Consider the following 20,483-nt stretch of genomic DNA (forward strand, 5'->3'; position numbering starts at 1 on the left):
AACTGGGGTCTGTTTTCAAATGTCATTTCATACATGTGAGTGATGGAGAAATTAATTTTTGACATAGCTTCAGTATTTAGCCAGTCAGGCAGCTTCGCAGCTCAGCTAGCAGCTTAGCTAGCGAAAAGTATGGGGCAACTTGCCCCCCCGCGTCAAAGTCCGCCCCAACGTGCTTTTTTTCCCCACACTGACTGGCTCGGATAGTCTCAACGAGTGTCCCACAATATACTAGAGATGAGAAGTGAACGAAAACCTCCACCATACTTGGCGATCGCTCTTTGCTGTGGTCTGTATCCAAATCTCGGGACGCTAGAAAGCAAATCTTGTTCCGAAATCGTGTGATAGCTCGCGCCAAAACCTGGCTTATGATCTGGGGTTGGTCAGATCAGGTTCACCAACGTTATGTTCCCAAAGAATGAGGTCAGCTGATACCTGAATATACTGAATGACCACGTCTTTCTATCAACGGAGCTTTTCTTTCCTGATGGCACATGCATATTCCAAGATGACGATGCCAGGATTCATGGGGTTCACAGCGTGAATGAGTGGTTCAAGGAACATGAGACATCATTTTCACACATGGATTGGCCTCCACAGTGTCCAGACTTCAGCCCCATTGAGAATCTTTGGGATGTGCATCATCAATATAAGATCTTGATGAAAAATGAATGCATCTCTGGACAGAAATAAACACTGTGACATTGCAGAAGCTTATTGAAACAATGCCACAGTGAATGAATGTCATACTCAAAGCTAAAGACAGTCCAACAAAATATCAGAGTGTGCAACTTTTTTTGGCCAGGGAGTGTAATAATCAATCAAACTCAAACGTACTTTACAGTTTTTCTCAATTGCTAAAACACTAAACTCTATTGTCTAAACCAAATTCTCAGTTGCCTGAACCCACTTATTGAATCAGTCACTCTTGGCAAAACCATAAGCCCTTTTCACCTGTTTAGACACATCTTGTCAACACATTGTCATTGTGATGCACCTGTGTTGCATAATGGTGAGCACTGGTGAGCAAAAGTCAAACACAGTGTCGGTCAGTATAGCCTTCTTTAACCCTTGCCTCAGGTTAAATCAGGACCAGCTCTCCGTTTAAAGGGTTAGATTCTATCTGCCTATTAGTATTCCACCTAACAGGTTTCAGCAGAATAATTAAGCTGGTGTCAAGGAATACTCGCCTAGGTCCGAACTGTCTTCTTCCAAACGTCTTACCCCTCTTACTCCAATAAATACTCTCTTACTAAGCAGCCCACCTAAGTAGTAGAATTGATTTATTGACCACGTTTGTTAACGACAGCTTTCCTCTTAAAACTGTGGCACTTGTTGATATTCCTAGGTTCGTTTTAGAGGTTTGGAAAACTAACCTCAGGGGTAATGTTTAAATAACTAGTTGGATTAAAGTAACCTTTAAGAACCATTAGATTTAATGCACACAATCAACTTAACTTTTTACCACTATGCAGAATAGGTGAATCATAATCATTTCATTAGACTTCTCTTTAAATGCAATATAGCGTTTTATTAAGCAATTATTAGCAGGGGTACAGCATTAATTCATGATTAAACAATTTAATTATTTCTGATTATTTCTAACTTAACTAAATTAAACTAAGCTGAGCGTACCTAAGAATCTTCTCTAATTAGTAAATTTAGGAGAGAGAGCGGACAGCGCGGCCAAGCTGTCACGCCCGGTCTTGACCTGCATCTAGTTGAGCCACTCGATCGACCAGTAGACTCGGTACGAAGTCTTCTTTGTGGATGGAGGGTGTTCTTCCTAGGCAGGGGGAGTGGAAAGGTCCCGATAGCCAATCGTTGGTCTGGCAGTTATCTTTAGTAGCAGCTGGAACACAAGTGCGGGCGTCTGAGCTGTCTTCTCAGTCGGATGGTGGTGGTGGAAAGCCCCCGTCTCATCAGGCTGTGGTGGGTCACTGGGTCCTCCAGCCCCTGGAGTGGAGCAGCCCTCTGCTGCTGCCTCCTGTGCCTCTCTGGATGCCATGGGTGCTTGCCTCTCTTCATCTCTTTGGACAACTGCAGACCTCTCAGGACTCTCCTTTCAGCAGAGTGTGGTCCTCGCTTGCTGAACAAAGTCAGAAAAAGACTTTGCCTCCAACGATGTTCTCAGCGAACTCTGGAGCCTAAGTCCCGCGTTGTCTTCACGTCTCTTGGGCGAAAGATCCGGTGTCGACTCTCCAGAACTTTGGCAATGCTCTCCGGCAGCTCCGGCGAGCAGCATCTCTTGCAGCTCCGGCGAGCAGCATCTCTCCCCTCCGGGGGAGAACTCCGAACTCAGTGTCTGTGTCTCTGGGTTTTATACCCTAGCTCGACTTCAGCTTAGCACATACACATTTTCACACACAATTCTAACTAGTAGGTACGCCCAATTAATTAATTCATAGGTTTAAGACACAACCTTCTTCCTATTACACATACATCAGTTACACAGAAATCATGTTTTTCCAGCAAGTACACAGCATCCACCTTCCGTTGTTAACACACACACACACATTGCTTGAGACATGTTGCCAAGACCATATTTGGCCACAGAACTTCCTCAATGTCCTCCTTTCTGCAGTGTCATGGTGACTTCTGCTTTTTGCCCTGCACACAGCTCAGAACAGCACAGATTACTTCAAGTCAAAACTCACTTAGTTACACTGAATCACTTCTTTAAATCATTTTTCTTAGCATGATCAAATAACTTATTTTAAATCATTCTCTTCTATAGCAATCATCATTTCCAGAATATATATCAGCCTATTAAAATCATTCTTGCATCAAGCATAAGCATAATCATGTGGTTAACTTATATAGTTTCTCATTTTAACTTTTCATTGGTTTGCTTAAAGCTTTTATTTAGGTGGTGGTTGCTCCTGGGATCTCAAATAACTAGGCCCCACTTGACAACAGTTAAAGCTCAGGCGTCACCGGTTGAACACAACAACTCAAAATTGATCACACTTGTGGCTAATGATGTGAGGGTACATATAAGCCAGAGCACTGGTTTGTGAGGCACGACAATAGATATAAATCTAAGAAATGTATTTCTGTATGTTTCATCCACAGGAAGATGGAATTCCTGTGAACATTTAAACACCTGGAATAACTTTTTCTTTCTGAAAGACAATGACTTTCACTTTTATGCTATGGATGTTTGTTAATGAACTTTCATGCTAAAATCCCTTTTCAGCTTTAGGAGATTCTCTCTGGGGACGTCTCCACATTCCACAGATCAGATAACAAGCCATAAAACTTTTATGACTTGGAGGAGCACAGGGGAGACTGGAACAGAGAGAGACACCTTCTGAACTGGAACAAAAGAACACTTGCCAAATTAATATTTCTGATATGTATTTTTGTTTTCCAGGTTTACCAAAGTTACTGACTGTGGTTCATCTCTGACATATCCGAAAACCTCACTTCTATCTTTCACAGAAGTGATTTATTAAAATGTGATGTTTAATAATTTCTTCAACAGGATACTATGATTTAGAATGAATTCCATTATTAACCTCTGAATTTACTTTCTATTTAGGTTGAAAGGTGTAATTTTTATTTACTTGTTACCACATGCATGACTTGTCATATTTTCACTGTGATACACACGTGGACAAAATTGTTGGTACCCCTCAGTTAAAGAAGGAAAAACCCACAATTCTCACTGAAATCACTTGAAACTCACAAAAGTAACAATAAATAAAAATTTATTGAAAATTAAATAATCAAAAACAGCCATTACTTTTGAATTGTTGATTAACATAATTATTTAAAAAAACAAACTAATGAAACAGGCCTGGACAAAAATGATGGTACCTCTATAAAAGATTGAAAACTATTTGACCAGAGTGACATGATTAACTCAGGTGTGTCATTTAATTGACACACCCAGGTGTTTCCAAACTCATAATCAGTCAGTCTGCCTATTTAAAGGGAGACAAGTAGTCACCCTGCTGTTTGGTGAAAAGGTGTGTACCACACTGAACATGGACAACAGAAAGCGAAGGAGAGAATTGTCCCAGGACATCCGAAAAAAAATGATAGACAAACATCTTAAAGGTAAAGGCTATAAGACCATCTCTAAACAGCTTGAAGTTCCTGTGACAACAGTGGCTCATATTATTCAGAAGTTCAAGACCCACGGGAAAGTAGCCAACCTCCCTGGACGTGGCCGCAAGAGGAAAATTGATGACAAATTGAAGAGACGGATCGTTCGAATTGTATCCAAAGAGCCCAGAGCAACCTCCAAAGAAATTAAAGGTGAACTCCAAGGCCAAGGTACATCAGTGTCAGATCGCACCATTCGTCGTTGTTTGAGCCAAAGTGGACTTCATGGGAGACGACCAAGGAGGACACAACTGCTGAAAAAAACTCATAAAAAAGCGAGACTGGAATTTGCAAAAATGCATGTTGACAAGCCACAAAGCTTCTGGGAGAATGTCCTTTGGACAGATGAGACCAAACTGGAGCTTTTTGGTAAGGCACATCAACTCTATGTTCATAGACTCAAAAACCAAGCATACGAAGAAAAGAACACTGTCCCTACGGTGAAACATGGAGGAGGCTCAGTAATGTTTTGGGGCTGCTTTGCTGCATCTGGCACAGGGTGTCTTGAAAGTGTGCAAGGTACGATGAAATCTGAAGACTATCAAGGCATTCTGGAGAGAAATGTGCTGCCTAGTGTCAGAAAGCTTGGTCTCAGTCGCAGGTCATGGGTCTTCCAACAGGACAACGATCCAAAACACACAGCCAAAAACACCCAAGAATGGCTGAGAGAAAAGCGTTGGACTATTCTAAAGTGGCCTTCTATGAGCCCAGATCTGAATCCCATTGAACATATGTGGAAGGAGCTGAAACATGCCATTTGGAGAAGACACCCATCAAACCTGAGACAACTGGAGCTGTTTGCTCATGAGGAGTGGGCCAAAATACCTGTTGACAGCTGCAGAACGCTCATTGACAAATACAGAAATCGTTTAATTGCAGTGATTGCCTCAAAAGGTTGTGCAACAAAATATTAAGTTATGGGTACCATCATTTTTGTCCAGCCCTATTTCATTAGTTTGTTTTTTTTAAATAATTATGTTAATCAACAATTCAAAAGTGATGGCTGATTTTGATTATTTAATTTTCAATAAATTTTTATTTATTGTTACTTTTGTGAGTTTCAAGTGATTTCAGTGAGAATTGTGGGTTTTTCCTTCTTTAACTGAGGGGTACCAACAATTTTGTCCACGTGTGTATATAAGTTTAATGTTCTAAACATAAACATATAGTTATGAATGAAATAATTCACATAATATGAACATATGTATTAATCTACACATTTAGGAACATGTGTTTCTCTTTCACACAACTGAAATATGGTGGAGAGATAGACAGATCGTTTACCGTTTTAACGTCACAAACACTTTATCCATTTTGGATATCATTTTTAAATCAAGCGGCATCCACCCAATCCCTGCTCCATTCAGCTGTGACCACCGGAGAGCTGCTGGATCAGACCTCCTGTCAACGGACTGATCTCTGTATGCAGGACGCTTCCCCGCTGCTATCGTGACACACAGCGTCTGAGAGGCAAAGCCATCACTTCACGCTGTGAGAAGTCATCTGTCTGCGAATTCTGCGTCCCAGCATAAGACGGTCCACTTCAGTAACTCCAGCTGAGTGTGCTCTGATTCCATTCTCTGGGTGATGTACTAACCGCTTGGTCAATTAATTCATTTAATCCGTTTATTCTTTTACAAATCATTAGAATTTTTAATCCCAATTACCGGTTATCTAGTCAGGTTAGCTCTGGCTAATCCTCACCATATTTCCTTCTCTCTCACACACACTCCCACATCTCTCACACACGCACACACCTCACACACACTCCCACATTCCACACATGCACGTGCACACACATATGTAGTCCTGCATGCACACACACACATTATATCTACACTGTATATACACACGTGGACAAAATTGTTGGTACCCCTCAGTTAAAGAAGGAAAAACCCACAATTCTCACTGAAATCACTTGAAACTCACAAAAGTAACAATAAATAAAAATTTATTGAAAATTAAATAATCAAAAACAGCCATTACTTTTGAATTGTTGATTAACATAATTATTTAAAAAAACAAACTAATGAAACAGGCCTGGACAAAAATGATGGTACCTCTATAAAAGACTGAAAACTATTTGACCAGAGTGACATGATTACCTCAGGTGTGTCATTTAATTGACATCACAGGTGTTTCCAAACTCATAATCAGTCAGTCTGCCTATTTAAAGGGAGACAAGTAGTCACCCTGCTGTTTGGTGAAAAGGTGTGTACCACACTGAACATGGACAACAGAAAGCGAAGGAGAGAATTGTCCCAGGACATCCGAAAAAAAATGATAGACAAACATCTTAAAGGTAAAGGCTATAAGACCATCTCTAAACAGCTTGAAGTTCCTGTGACAACAGTGGCTCATATTATTCAGAAGTTCAAGACCCACGGGACAGTAGCCAACCTCCCTGGACGTGGCCGCAAGAGGAAAATTGATGACAAATTGAAGAGACGGATCGTTGGAATTGTATCCAAAGAGCCCAGAGCAACCTCCAAAGAAATTAAAGGTGAACTCCAAGGCCAAGGTACATCAGTGTCAGATCGCACCATTCGTCGTTGTTTGAGCCAAAGTGGACTTCATGGGAGACGACCAAGGAGGACACCACTGCTGAAAAAAACTCATAAAAAAGCCAGACTGGAATTTGCAAAAATGCATGTTGACAAGCCACAAAGCTTCTGGGAGAATGTCCTTTGGACAGATGAGACCAAACTGGAGCTTTTTGGTAAGGCACATCAACTCTATGTTCATAGACTCAAAAACCAAGCATACGAAGAAAAGAACACTGTCCCTACGGTGAAACATGGAGGAGGCTCAGTAATGTTTTGGGGCTGCTTTGCTGCATCTGGCACAGGGTGTCTTGAAAGTGTGCAAGGTACGATGAAATCTGAAGACTATCAAGGCATTCTGGAGAGAAATGTGCTGCCTAGTGTCAGAAAGCTTGGTCTCAGTCGCAGGTCATGGGTCTTCCAACAGGACAACGATCCAAAACACACAGCCAAAAACACCCAAGAATGGCTGAGAGAAAAGCGTTGGACTATTCTAAAGTGGCCTTCTATGAGCCCAGATCTGAATCCCATTGAACATATGTGGAAGGAGCTGAAACATGCCATTTGGAGAAGACACCCATCAAACCTGAGACAACTGGAGCTGTTTGCTCATGAGGAGTGGGCCAAAATACCTGTTGACAGCTGCAGAACGCTCATTGACAAATACAGAAATCGTTTAATTGCAGTGATTGCCTCAAAAGGTTGTGCAACAAAATATTAAGTTATGGGTACCATCATTTTTGTCCAGCCCTATTTCATTAGTTTGTTTTTTTTAAATAATTATGTTAATCAACAATTCAAAAGTGATGGCTGATTTTGATTATTTAATTTTCAATAAATTTTTATTTATTGTTACTTTTGTGAGTTTCAAGTGATTTCAGTGAGAATTGTGGGTTTTTCCTTCTTTAACTGAGGGGTACCAACAATTTTGTCCACGTGTGTAGTTCACTTGTCATTATTTTCATAGAATAGTCAATAAATACTTTAAATTTAGACCAAATTACAGTTTTGAGTGTTTGTGTAAGAATGTGGTCAATTTAACCGAGGATTCAAGACTTTAAGATATGAGATTGATCAAAATTTTTATTCATTTTTATTTATTAATGTTAATTAATTAATTCCTTACATAAGTAAGGTGGTGCCCCATTTATTAATAAACAAGTGCAATTAAATATGTAGATCTCCTACAAGAGAGTTTTTCAGTTGGATTTTGATGATACACATAAATACACCTGAGACAATGTTAGTTTTCATAGAGGACTATTGATTTGGGAATGGTTCAATATGAACCCTCAAGTCATTGTGATTTTTCTGCCTCCATATTCTCCCTTTCTGAATCCTATAGAAGAATTCTTCTCTACATGGAGGTGGAAGGTTTATGAGCAGCAGGAAAATCTTTTGCCATCAATGGTCTTGACATGTGGTGATGTTTCTGTTAGGGATGGATCAGACACACTAGGTCCTTCTTTCCAGAGAAAATGTGTCCTGTGATGTAGATGAAGTCCTGTGGCCTGACCCAGTACTGAGAAATGATGCTGTGGCAGAGTAATGCACTGCTTTTCTTTGTACTTCATTTGTAAATTTTTGTGCTTTTTTTTTTACGTACAAGTGCTACATGTAAATGCACAGGAGTGTTACAAATGCTCAGGTATTTTATTTTGCAACATGCATTTAGCCTAAATAAACATTTATTTCTACCGCTTCATGTCCTGAGCATTGTGTTTTCCTTTTTTCTATGTAGTGTTTAGTGACTGCTCAGTAGAGTATTTAATTTAGATTGACTTGAGGCATGATTTGACAGCAAAGTTCCGTTTTGAGCACAGATTGAACGGTTTTGGGGTGAAAGTTTGGTTTTGCAAGAAGAGTCAGAGGTTTTGTGAATGTAGCTTGAAAATGGGGTTTTGTGTTTAAAGTTTAGGGAAAAGGAGAGCAGCTTTCCAGAAATGTGTCTTAGCAATCGAGAAAAACTGTAATAATGGTAATAATAATAATTTGCAGCTGTGAATAATGTTGAGTACTTTGTACTCCTGTGATGAAGCTTTACAAGTGGGTGAATGTGCACAAAAAGACGAGAATTTTTTTATCAGAGAAAGTTTGAGAAGTTTTAATAGAATCAAATATCAGTTCTTGTTATTGATATTTTTTATTGTATAGTTTTTAATTATTGTTGTTGATTTTTATGCCTCTGTAAAGTGTCCTTGAGTTCCTTGAAAGGCGCTTTAAATAGAATCTGGCCAAAGACTTATATTTACAAACATAGCAAAAAAGTGTGATGCACTGCCAGTGAGAAGACAAGCTGATGTGTGTTTTTGAGTACATTCCTTGACTTTTTATGACAAAAACAAGAACTAAAGCCCAATGCTGGACCAAATGGCTTGTTATGATGAACATATTATGTGTTGGCCTACTACCCAACCTCCTATAGGATATTAGACTTGTAACAACTGCTAGCTCAGCAGCTTTTGTATCGTATCGTGTCAGTGAGCACACATATGCAATTTGTTTGTTGGACACAGTATAAGGAAATGCCTCAAAAAGAAATAGTGTGGTGGAGAGCAGGGCATTAATAGAAAAGGAGTAAAAGCTAAAACACAGGCATTGTGGAATTCCCTCTGTACATCCTTCACAAAATGTTCCAGTTATATAATCTTGTGAATTCCACAGTGGGCTCTCTCAGCAGGTGGATATATCTGTGGAAAATGTTGGTTTCCATAGCATTGTGACTCACATCATCTTAGACTCTCTTTCTGCCTGCAGCTCTGAACATATAAAACATATGTAAATATAAATATAAATAAATAAATAAAAATACATATAAAACTCTACATAAAGCTTGGGCCAGATTGACAGCATAATGTTATTTTAGCAAGATGGTTAGCGCCTTGCATGGCAGCTTCCGCCATCAGTGTGTGAATGGGTGAGTGAATGGGTGAATGTGACGTATCATGTAAAGCGCTTTGGATAAAAGCGCTATATAAATGCAACCATTTGCCATTTATTTACCGAGATTTCTCAAGGAAAATGCAATGTCTTTATGTTTTATTCCTTGGTCAGAACAGTGTTCACCAGACAGGTAGAAGATACTTATTTATCCCACTGTCTGCTTTACCAGTGAGAGATCCAGGTAGTTCAGTGCTTTTCTGTTCTCATGTTTTTTTTTATGTTGATCAAAACATTGACACTGCTTTAGATGGTAATTATTAACAGGAATTTTCTGTCACTGCTCAGCTCACATGCTTCAAAGCTCTTGAAATGGAAGGACCTCATCTGTCCTGCACTTTGAACACCTCTCAGCACAGCTTGGCAAAAGGCTCCCTCTTCGGGCATTATTAGAAACTACAGCTGGATGTTTGTGCTGTATTACTGAATCTTCAATGCCATTAAATGTAACACGACACTTGAAGACAATATTTTAAGGCAACCAAATGTGTGTGTGAAAAACATTTGACTGAATCAATATGCAGAAAACAAGAGATGCCGGTGCAGTGCAGTGAAGTACAGTTCTGATGTATTGGATTCATCCATACTTTCATTATATTGCAAAGCACTATAGCTACCACTTACTCTCTGGCTGTGGTGGAGGTATTACTCAGATCCTGTAATAATACTAATTTGTATCAGCAGACATCATTGTGGGAAAAGGAAACACATTCAGGATACAACCTCCTGAAGCCGTACCCATGGAAATTAGCAGAATAAGCTGTGTTGGATGCTGTTTGGGTTGTAGAGAGGATGGTCAGCACAAACGCTCTGTTGACATGATACAGGGAACAAAACAGCTCCAATTAAAATATTTATCCATCATAAAACCCTTCAGAAAAAGCACTGAAAAAATAAGTGCACTCCTTTACACAATCTGCCTGTCAGATCAGCGATAGGAACCAAGAACGCCTTCAAACACAAAAATCAGGCAGATCCTCCATCGCTCTGCCTTCATTGTATGAAAGAAACTATGGGTTCTGTAAAGTGTCTTGAGACAATCTGAATTTTTTATTATAAATAAAATTGAATTGAACTGAATAGTAGACTAAGCATGGAAAACAAATGCGAACTGTTGCCTATAAACATTAGAACTAGTGTCCAAGATGTTGATTTCCAAACATCCACATGACAAGGCTTAGCTAGAACCTTCAAGGATTTTTCCTTCAACATTTCAATGCCTTGTGGCTGTTTTATAGGACTGCTATGATGTTAATAGCCTAAGTCCCTGACTAATAAGAAGTGGGGAAAGGGGACAGGTGCAGGAATGAATGGGATGTGAGAGCTGGATAGCCTTCCTGTTGCATAAAAACACAAAAGAGTTCTTGCATTTTCTGGCTGGGGAACTTGTAGAAATGTTGATGACCTAAAAAGGAGTTTCCACTTTCAAACTAAATGTTCTATCATCTAACTCACAAAAAAACAAAACAAAAAACAGATCAGATTGCATGCAAGGAGAGGCAGGCACTAGGATGCTACTCTATGCAGGAGATACTGCACGAAAAGGACTCAATAAATGACCCTGCACATTGTGGATGTACAGTGCCTATCATAAGTATTCACCCCCTTTGATGTTTTACCCTTTTATTGCTTTCATAAATCAATCATGGTCAATAAAATTTAGCTTTTTTAACAAAAATATTTATTGGAAAAAAACTCTTTAATGTCAAAGTGAAAACAGATTTCTATAAAGTAATGTTAATGAAAGAAAATTATATAAATGAAAATAATTGTTTGCATAATTATTCACCCAATTTTTAATTTAATGGTCTAATTCAATAGAGGTCCATCAAATTGTAGCCAATAGTCTCACAATTAGTGAAATGAAGATCACCTGAGTGGTGTGGGTGTGTTTCAAGTGACTGAGTTGTAAAACACCTGTGTCTGAAGGGTCCAGAGAGTGGTTGATCAGTATTCCTGGCTACCATTACACCATGAAGACAGAAGAACACTCTCAGCAACTCAGGGAAAGGGTTATTGAGAAGTACAATTCAGGGGATGGTTACAAAAACATTTCCAAGGTACTGAACATCCCCCGGAGTTCAGTGAAATCAATTATCAAGAAATGGAAGGAATATGGCACTTGTGTGAATCTGCCTAGATCAGGCCGCCCTCGTAAACTGAGTGACCGTGCAAGTAGGAGACTAGTGAGAGAAGCCACCAAGACCCCTACAACTACTCTGAAGGAGTTACAAGCTTCAGCTGCTGAGATGGGAGAGACTGTGCATGTAGCAACTGCTGCCTGGGTTCTTCACCGGTCAAAGCTTTATGGGAGAGTGGCAATGAGAAAGCCACTGTTGAAGAAAAGTCATATTAGATCTCGACGAGAGTTTGCCAAAAAGCACGTGGAAGACTCCATGGTCAAGTGGAAGAAGATTCTTTGGTCTGATGAGACCAAAATTCAGCTTTTTGGCCATCAGACAGGACATCATGTTTAGCGGAAACCAAACACTGCACATCACCAAAAACACACCATCTCCACTGTGAAGCATGGTGGTGTGGGGATGTTTCTCAGCAACTGGACCTGGAAGGCTTGTAAAGATAGAGGGCCGAATGAATGCTGCAAAATACACTGAAATCCTGAGGGACAATCTTTTTCAGTCTTCAAGAGAACTACATCTCGGGAGAAGATTTATTTTCCAGCAAGACAATGATCCAAAACATACTGCAAAAGCTACACAGGAATGGTTAAAAAAGAACCTGGTAAATGTTCTGGAGTGGTCGAGTCAAAGCTCAGACCTCAATCCTATAGAGAATTTGTGGCTGGACTTGAAAAGGGTTCTTCATGCCCGATACCTGCGCAACCTGACAGTGCTTGAGCAGTTTTACAAAGAAGAATGGAGCAAAATTGCAGTGGGCAGATGTGCAAGACTGATTGAGACCTATCCACACAGACTCACTGCTGTGATTGCAGCCAAACACCTTTGGCTGCAATCACAGCCAAAGGTCACTAAATAATGACTTGAAGGGGGTGAATAATTATGCAAACAATTATTCTCATTTCTATAAATTTCTTTCATTAACATTACTTTATAGAAATCTGTTTTCACTTTGACATTAAAGAGTTTTTTCCAATAAATTTCAGCACAACAATGAGGAACCTTGGAGTTATTTATGATCAGGATATTTCCTGTACCTCACACATAAACAGTCTCTAAGGTGGCCTTCTTTCACCAACTGTCAAAATTAGTAACATCTTGTCTCAGAGTGATGTTGATGTAAGATCAACCAGATCAACTTTAAGACAGAGAAAGAGCAAGTTTCATCCATTTTAGTCACAGACTGGAGACACTGTCCTGAGTGACCAATGGAGCAGAGACACCAAGGCACCACGTCAGATGTTCAACCTTAAAGGAAGACACCTTCCAGATCTGTCAGAATGGTATGACATTTGTGTTGTGAATCAGCAGGTCGCAAGAAAGCAGATCTTTGTTGGATTCCACAATGTCCAGACATCCCAGAAACATATTAGGACTAGTTTAGCCAAGTGACTGGTTCACGTCCTCAGTCACAATCAGGCCTACAAACAACCAAATGACTGGCAGAAACACTCCGACCAATGTATATGTGTATATGTATATATGTATAGTTTCTTTCTAATATACACTTTGATCAAGATCTGCTGAAAAATATTGAACCTTTTACCACCACAGTCGAATGATTTGAGATGCATTGTAATGTTGATGGATTAGGTTTAATATCAACTATCTTTTCAAGAAAAATGAAACTTGTAAATGAAAAAAATGAACTGAAACTAAACAAAACTTCCCATGACCCTAGTGAGGATAAAGCGGTATATAGAGAATGGATGGATGGATGGATGGATGGATGGATAAACAAAACTTAATTTTGAGCCTTAAAAAAGATGTTTTGTGTTCAAAAATGCTTTCCTATCCATTTTTCTTTTAAGATTGTACATCCAGAGCAAGTCCATGTCAAGTCAAACACAGACATTGACATCTATGACTAATTTAAAATCACAAAGCAACCTACCATGAATGTCATTAGACTGTGGGAGAAAGGTGGGCTTTTCAGAAAACCCATAATAGAGTGTTGGTCTAGGAGGGTTGCAGTGAAACATTTCTGTGTGCAGATAACTGTAAAATTCAGGAAATAAAGGAAAGGCAAAAACTTTTGCAATTAGAAAGAAACTATAATTGTTTAATTATACTTCAAATATTTTCCTACTATTCTAGGATTATTTAGTCCACAGAGACTCACTGAAGAACTTATAGACTGATAAAACCGAGCATAGTGTTAGTTCAGGTAGCCCACAAAAACAGGCTCAGGCTACAATCCCATTAAATCAGCTGATAAGGAATTTATCTCATTTAAGTCCACACACCTGATAAATTGGCTGATTCCTCTCTATGCATCTGATTGGCAACTCTCGTACAGAGCATATTTAATCTGCTTTAGCCTGCCTACCATTACTGCTTTCTCTGTAAACCACTTTGCAACCCACGTCGAACCCTTTTCATCTTTTGTCATGTCTGCTGTCTTTGATGCCTGCACTGTTTTGTACGGAGTGGTACATGAAGGCTGGAGAAGTGTGCTCTGCCGGGCCTCAGGATTTCCTGAAACAGTGCACTACATTTTCATCAGTATCTGCAAATGTTTCTGCCAATGCATCTTACCCTTAAATAACACATTCATGTCAAAGAATTCTCATTGTCCTGTATAGCTGTATTGTACGGTGGCCGACAGGGGCAAACGCGCTGCAAACGGCAAAAGCGCTGCAAACACAGGAATGATCCAAAACCAAAAACTCACAAACACATAAAACACATGCAAGAAAAATATGCTGCAACAGAAACATGCTGCAATCACAGAAACGACGCAGAAACAGACTTGCAAAATCACAAAACAAATGCAAACAAAAAATGCTGCAAATATATAAAAACACACACAAAACCCCAGAACAACCGCAAGAGAAAAACGCTGCAAATTCAATCCACAACAGAAGTGCACCAGGTCAATCCGTGTATGTTTCGCTCATTTGTTTTTCCGTTTCAAAATAAAATCTAAAAAACAAATAAGCAGTTTGTTATTTTCAGGTTAAAAAGCAAGAGCAAAAATCCAACACTGTGGTTTTTCCATTAGTTAAATAATACGTTTCTACATTTAGGTTTTAAAAACTGAAAAACTGAAAAACAAAAAAACAACGTGGTTTATTGTTTTTTTTTTAGATTTTATTTTGAAACGGAAAAACGATTGACCTAGTGCACTTCCGTTGTGGATTGAATTTGCAGCGTTTTTCTCTTGCGGTTGTTCTGGGGTTTTGTGTGTGTTTTTATATATTTGCAGCATTTTTCGTTTGCATTTGTTTTGTGATTTTGCAAGTCTGCTTCTGCGTCGTTTCTGTGATTGCAGCATGTTTCTGTTGCAGCATATTTTTCTTGCATGTGTTTTGTGTTTGTGAGTTTTTGGTTTTGGATCATTCCTGTGTTTGCAGCGCTTTTGCCATTTGCAGCGCGTTTGCCCCTGTCGTAGTATTGAACTGACTGAAACAAATGCAAACATTACAATGTTAATCTATGAGTAAATGTTTACAAGTCATACAAAACTTTGGATGCTGGGTACTAAGTCAGTCTTAGTAGAGCAAAAATGTTTTTGAAAAGCTGCACTCATACAACCTCATGTACACACATCATGTACACAGATCCTCCATAGTGGTTGGATTTGCAGTCCATGGCTTAGAACTGTGTCCTATCTATCAAACAGCAGCAGCATTCAGCTGTCACCACCCAACACATTTGGTTACCAATGATTTTCCCTCAAAGCACTGTCTCTCTAAAAACTCCTGTCAGACTGTGAGCACGTTCAGAGTGATCCAGGCGGGATCGGCCCCTTGAATCTGCTGTGGCGCTGCCCCTCAGTCCAGCTGTTTCACTTTTTCCTTGGTGTTCCAGAGACTTGACTGCTGCACAGCTGAAGGAGCTCAGGTCGCCGCAGCTCTGAAGGTGCAGCAGACAAGACCATTTCTCGGGGAGGTGAGGGAAAGTCTGGGGGGAAGTGCCTCTTGGCTGCTGTGGAGGTTTTGGCTGAGTGGGACCTGTATTTGAGTCAGTGAACACCTGAAAGCAAATGGGAAACTACTGTTCATGACAGCCTCATAGATAAAACTGCTGCATACAACAGTTACATCATCTTTGAAGCAATATACACTACAAGTACGAGAACGCATCTAAATACACAACAAACAAGTACATTTTTAAAACAGTGCTGCCAATATAGAAACAACAACCAAACAAGGAAATGCATTATCTGTTGTGAAATTGATGAAGATGTTTTCTTTATTTGCTTGGTCTTCATGTTTCTGTTGCTATCAGAGTAATTGTGTATACTACTTCATAGCCAATAGTCAGCATGCTGTCTATATTTGAACATTGTGTTCAGAGAGAACAGCTAGCAAAAGATTCTTTTTCTTTTTTTCTATATTCTTTGCTTGATTAGCCACACTGCTGCACTGGCTGGTATGTTCATGCGTTCACACAGAACCTGTTCAGCTGCCCCAGTGCTCAGTACAGCACCAAACGTGGATTATTGTGCCACTCAAAAAAAAAGGTAACCCCAACCCTGTAGTTACACCACCAAAGAACGCTGCAGAGTTATGTGACGATCGGTGTACATTTGTCTGTCCGTCTGACATACTGTGTGCAACATTACTCAATAGCAGACTAACGGATTTGAATGAAATTCACAGAGAAGGTGAGAAATGACTCAAGGACCACCTCATTAGATTTTGGAAGTGATGTGGCTTAATGTCTAGAGCCCCAGATTTGTGAAAGATTTCTGTGTCACTGCAAGAAAGCGTTACAGCATCACTGTAACCATGACAACAAGTGAACACTACATCAGCTGCCTGCTGACGATCACGATTGTGATCCTTCCACAAATCGACCACTACAGACAAAAGGGTGCTAATCAGGACTTATCCATCTGACACTATACAAGGAACAAATGATTAAATTGTGGGGGTGTTTCCGAGTCCCATCAATTCCTGCCGCCGACTACATGCTTTGGTCACACAATTCAGTATCTGTATGTAACGTATACAGGTATAACACACGTCTACGTTCAGGGCAAGGTCATTTAGTTTGTATGAACATCTATATTACAGTTTTTCTCAATTGCTAAAACACTAAACCCTATTGTCTGAACCAAATTCTCAGTTGCCTGAACCCACTTATTGAATTGGCAAAACCATAAGCCCTTTTCACCTGTTTAGACACATCTTGTCAACACATTGTCATTGTAGTGCATCTGTGTTGCATAATGGTGAGCACAGGTGGCAAAAGTCAAACACAGTTAAAGCTCGGGTGTCACCTGAACACAACAACTGAAAATTGATCACACTTGTGGCTAATGATGTGAGGGTACATATAAGCCATAGCACTGGTTTGTGAGGCACTACAATGGATAGAAATCTAAGAAGAGGAGCATGGATACTGCATGCCAGGGGGGTTTTCCACGTTGCCTGGCCAGAGAAAATGTGGCCTGTGATGTACAGTTGCAAGAAAAAGTAAATGGTCTGTATTTATATAGCGCTTTACTATACCTGCAAGGTACCCAAAGCGCTTTACAGGATACGTCACATTCACCCATTCACACACACATTCACACACTGATGGCAGAAGCTGCCATGCAAGGCGCTAACCACGACCCCATCAGGAGCAATTAGGGGTTAGGTGTCTTGCTCAGGGACACTTCGACATGAGCACAACGGGCCGAAGATCGAACCGGCAACCCTCCAGTTACAAGACGGCCACTCTACCCACTGAGCTATGCCGCCCCAGTATGTGAACCCTTTGGGATTACATGGATTTCTGCATACATTGGTTATAAAATATGTTCTGATCTTCATCTAAGTCATATAACTAGACAAACACAGTCTGCTTAAATAGTACAGCACAAAAAATGTATAGGTTTTCATGTTTTTATTGAATACAACAGGTAAACATTCAAAGTGCAGGGTGGAAAAAGTATGTGAACCTTTAAATTTAATAACTGGTTGACCCTCCTTTGGCAGCAATAACCTCAACCAAACGCTTCCTGTAGTTGCAGATCAGACCTGCACAACGATCAGGAGGAATTTTAGACCATTCCTCTGAACAAAACTGTTTCAGTTCAGCAATAGTCTTTGGCTGTCTGGTGTGAATCGCTCTCTTGAGGTCATGCCACAGCATGTCAATCGGGTTGAGGTCAGGACTCTGGCTGGGCCACTCCAGAACGCGGATGTTCTTCTGTTGAAGCCATTCTGTTGTTGTTTTACTTTTATGCTTTGGGTCGTTGTCCTGATGCATCACCCATCCTCTCTTGAATTTCAGTTGGTGGACAGCTGGTCTGAGGTTTTCCTGCAAAATGTCTTGATACACTTTGGAATTGATTTTTTCGTCGATGACAGCAATCCATCCAGGCCCTGAGGCAGCAAAGCACCCCCAAACCATGATGCTTCCTCCACCATATTTCACAGTTAGGATGATGTTTTTATGTTGGTGTGCTGTGCCTTTTTTTTTCCACACATACTGTTGTGTTTTTTTTCCAAACAATTCAATTTTGGTCTCATCCGTCCACAGAATACTTTGCCAGTAGTGCTGTGGAACATCTAGGTGCTCTTTTGCAAACTTCAAGCGTGCAGCAATGTTTCTCTTGGACAGCAATGGCTTCCTCCGTGGTGTCCTCCTATGGACTCCATTCTTAAGTGTTTTTCTTATGGTAGATACATCAACAATAATCTTAGCATGTGCCAGAGATTTCTGTAGGTCTTCAGATGACACTCTAGGATTCTTCTTCACCTCATTTACGATTCTGCGCTGTGCTCTTGCAGTCATCTTAACAGGACGACCACATCGAGGGAGAGTTGCAACAGTTCTGAACTTTCTCCATTTGTAGACAGTCTGTCTTACCGTTGGCACATGGACATCAAGGCTTTTGGAGATACTTTTGTAACCCTTTCCAGCTTTATGCAAATCAACAATTCTTGATCGAAGATCTTCTGAGAGCTCCTTTGTGCGAGGCATGGTTCACATCAGGCAATACTACAATAATACAGAAATTCTGAACTGGTGGGTGTCTTTTATAGAGCAGGACAACTTTAATCAACACATTCCACCTCATCACATTGATTTAAGTCCAGGGGCCTGTTTCACGAAGCAGGTTTATTGAAAACACCGGTCCATTTTAGCAAGCCAACTGCTGTCCCACTAGCTTCAGGATGGTGACATTGTTTTCTCCACCAGCACACCTCAAAGAGCAGCGTTCTATTATTATACAATATAGCCATTTTAATGAGAAGCTCGGACGCTGTTGTATGTATTGAATGATATTTTATTCCAACAGTGGTCAAAAAAATAAAAGAAATCACATTTATTACAGCCCAGGAGGTAGGGAGTGGATAAAACCTGTTGAAAGAGTGCCTGCCCGTATTTCGACGCTCCTCTCAAAAACAGCGAATGCACCCGTATACAAACAGGGATAATCTGATTGGTCAAAGCTCGCCGGCCTTCTATTGGTTGACAGCGTTGATATACAAAAAATCTGAGAGCAGAGCAGAGATCCGTGAGCAGAAGTTCCGTGAGAGCAAGACGAAGAGTTTGAGTTTGAGCGCAGGAAATCTGCGCGAGCAGCATCGTAACCGAGTGCGAGGACACAGTTTGAACATGTGCAGAGTAAATTTGAGTGCGAGAGCAGAGTTCTGAGAGACAATATCACGAAATCTGAGAATGAAATCGATAAATGCTGCCCTCAAATCAATTTAAAATGCTCTTGAATTATGATAGGAAATTTATTCCATATGTGTTGCGCTGCGGTTCTTTGCAAATGGAAGTTTTTATATAATGTCGGAGATGCAGAGTAAGGCAACTGTATGGAGGACAGTCAGAAAAGTGTTCCTGGCCCTGAAACGACTTTTACCATCATTGTGGTTTTCCCTGGACATAAACCTGTCAGAGCATCAAGGAGGAGTTCCACAGGATAGCAGGTGAATGATGTAGAGATCTGTTAAATTCATTTTAAATCATATTCTGTTAATGACATTGTGCTGCAACCTCAGACTGTGATTAGTCATTTTAATAGATGCACACACATCCCCATCACAGCTCCCTTACATCATGAACAGGAAGTCCATTCACAGCATAAATGTGCAGGTAGGCGACAGGTAGACTGACTACTGTTTCTAAATGTTAAAGACTGGATCATAGTTCAACATCTGTCATTCTCTGCACTATCCAGATCATATGTGATGCTGTCTGTTCATGACTCCAGGATTTATGGAGAGTCTAACCCAGGGGTCGGCAACCTTTAACACTCAAAGAACCATTTCGACCCGTTTCCCACAGAAAAGAAAACACCAGGAGCCGCAAAATCCTTTTGGCATTTAAAATGAAGACAACACTGCATATATCGCTTTTTTACCTCTATGCCCTTGTTAATCAGTCGTGATTAATTAATTACAAAGTCTCTAATTAGATAGATTCATTTTTTAAAATTGTGTCCTTCTACTAATATCATCTTACTTGGTTAATGTCATTTTTGCTCCTGGACCTCATACGTTACGTAATGTTAGCTGAAAATCACTATTTTGCAAATATCTACTTAACTTGTAAAATCTATTTATCTATTTATCTTAAGCTAATAACTTTTCTCCGGTAAGTCGCTGCCCTATTTTCCAAGATGACACTCCTCTGACTCTCTGACCTGCTGCCATGTTCTTGCGAGTAACGTGTATTACCCTATCATGAGTACTTTTGACTCAAAGACGTGTCTTTCTTGGAGTGGAGCTTTAATATACAGGCTTGCCATTCTTGAGTACAAAACGATGAGAAACTACAGGTGTTGCTTCTCCAGGAG

At 40.1% G+C, this 20,483-nt stretch overlaps 1 protein-coding gene and 1 long non-coding RNA gene across 7 annotated transcripts in view; both read right to left on the minus strand.

Moving 5' to 3' along the window:
* Positions 1-1,502: 1,502 nt before the first annotated feature.
* Positions 1,503-7,274, minus strand: LOC127534742 (uncharacterized). The gene is made up of 2 exons (XR_007943111.1): positions 6,216-7,274; positions 1,503-3,864 (listed from the first exon to the last, which is right to left on the minus strand). It is a non-coding gene; the product is annotated as an uncharacterized LOC127534742 (long non-coding RNA).
* A 1,923-nt stretch (positions 7,275-9,197) lies between these two features.
* Positions 9,198-20,483, minus strand: part of fam189a2 (family with sequence similarity 189 member A2) — an 88,708-nt gene continuing 77,422 nt past the window's right edge. For all 6 annotated transcript variants that reach the window (XM_051950698.1, XM_051950694.1, XM_051950695.1 and 3 more), the window contains one exon: positions 9,198-15,709. In XM_051950698.1, coding sequence (XP_051806658.1) covers positions 15,410-15,709 — 300 coding nt within the window. In that variant the 3' untranslated portion in view covers positions 9,198-15,409. The remainder of the gene's footprint in view (positions 15,710-20,483) is intronic.

This window comes from Acanthochromis polyacanthus, chromosome 7, assembly GCF_021347895.1.
Source record: "Acanthochromis polyacanthus isolate Apoly-LR-REF ecotype Palm Island chromosome 7, KAUST_Apoly_ChrSc, whole genome shotgun sequence".
NCBI classification, from domain to species: domain Eukaryota; kingdom Metazoa; phylum Chordata; class Actinopteri; family Pomacentridae; genus Acanthochromis; species Acanthochromis polyacanthus.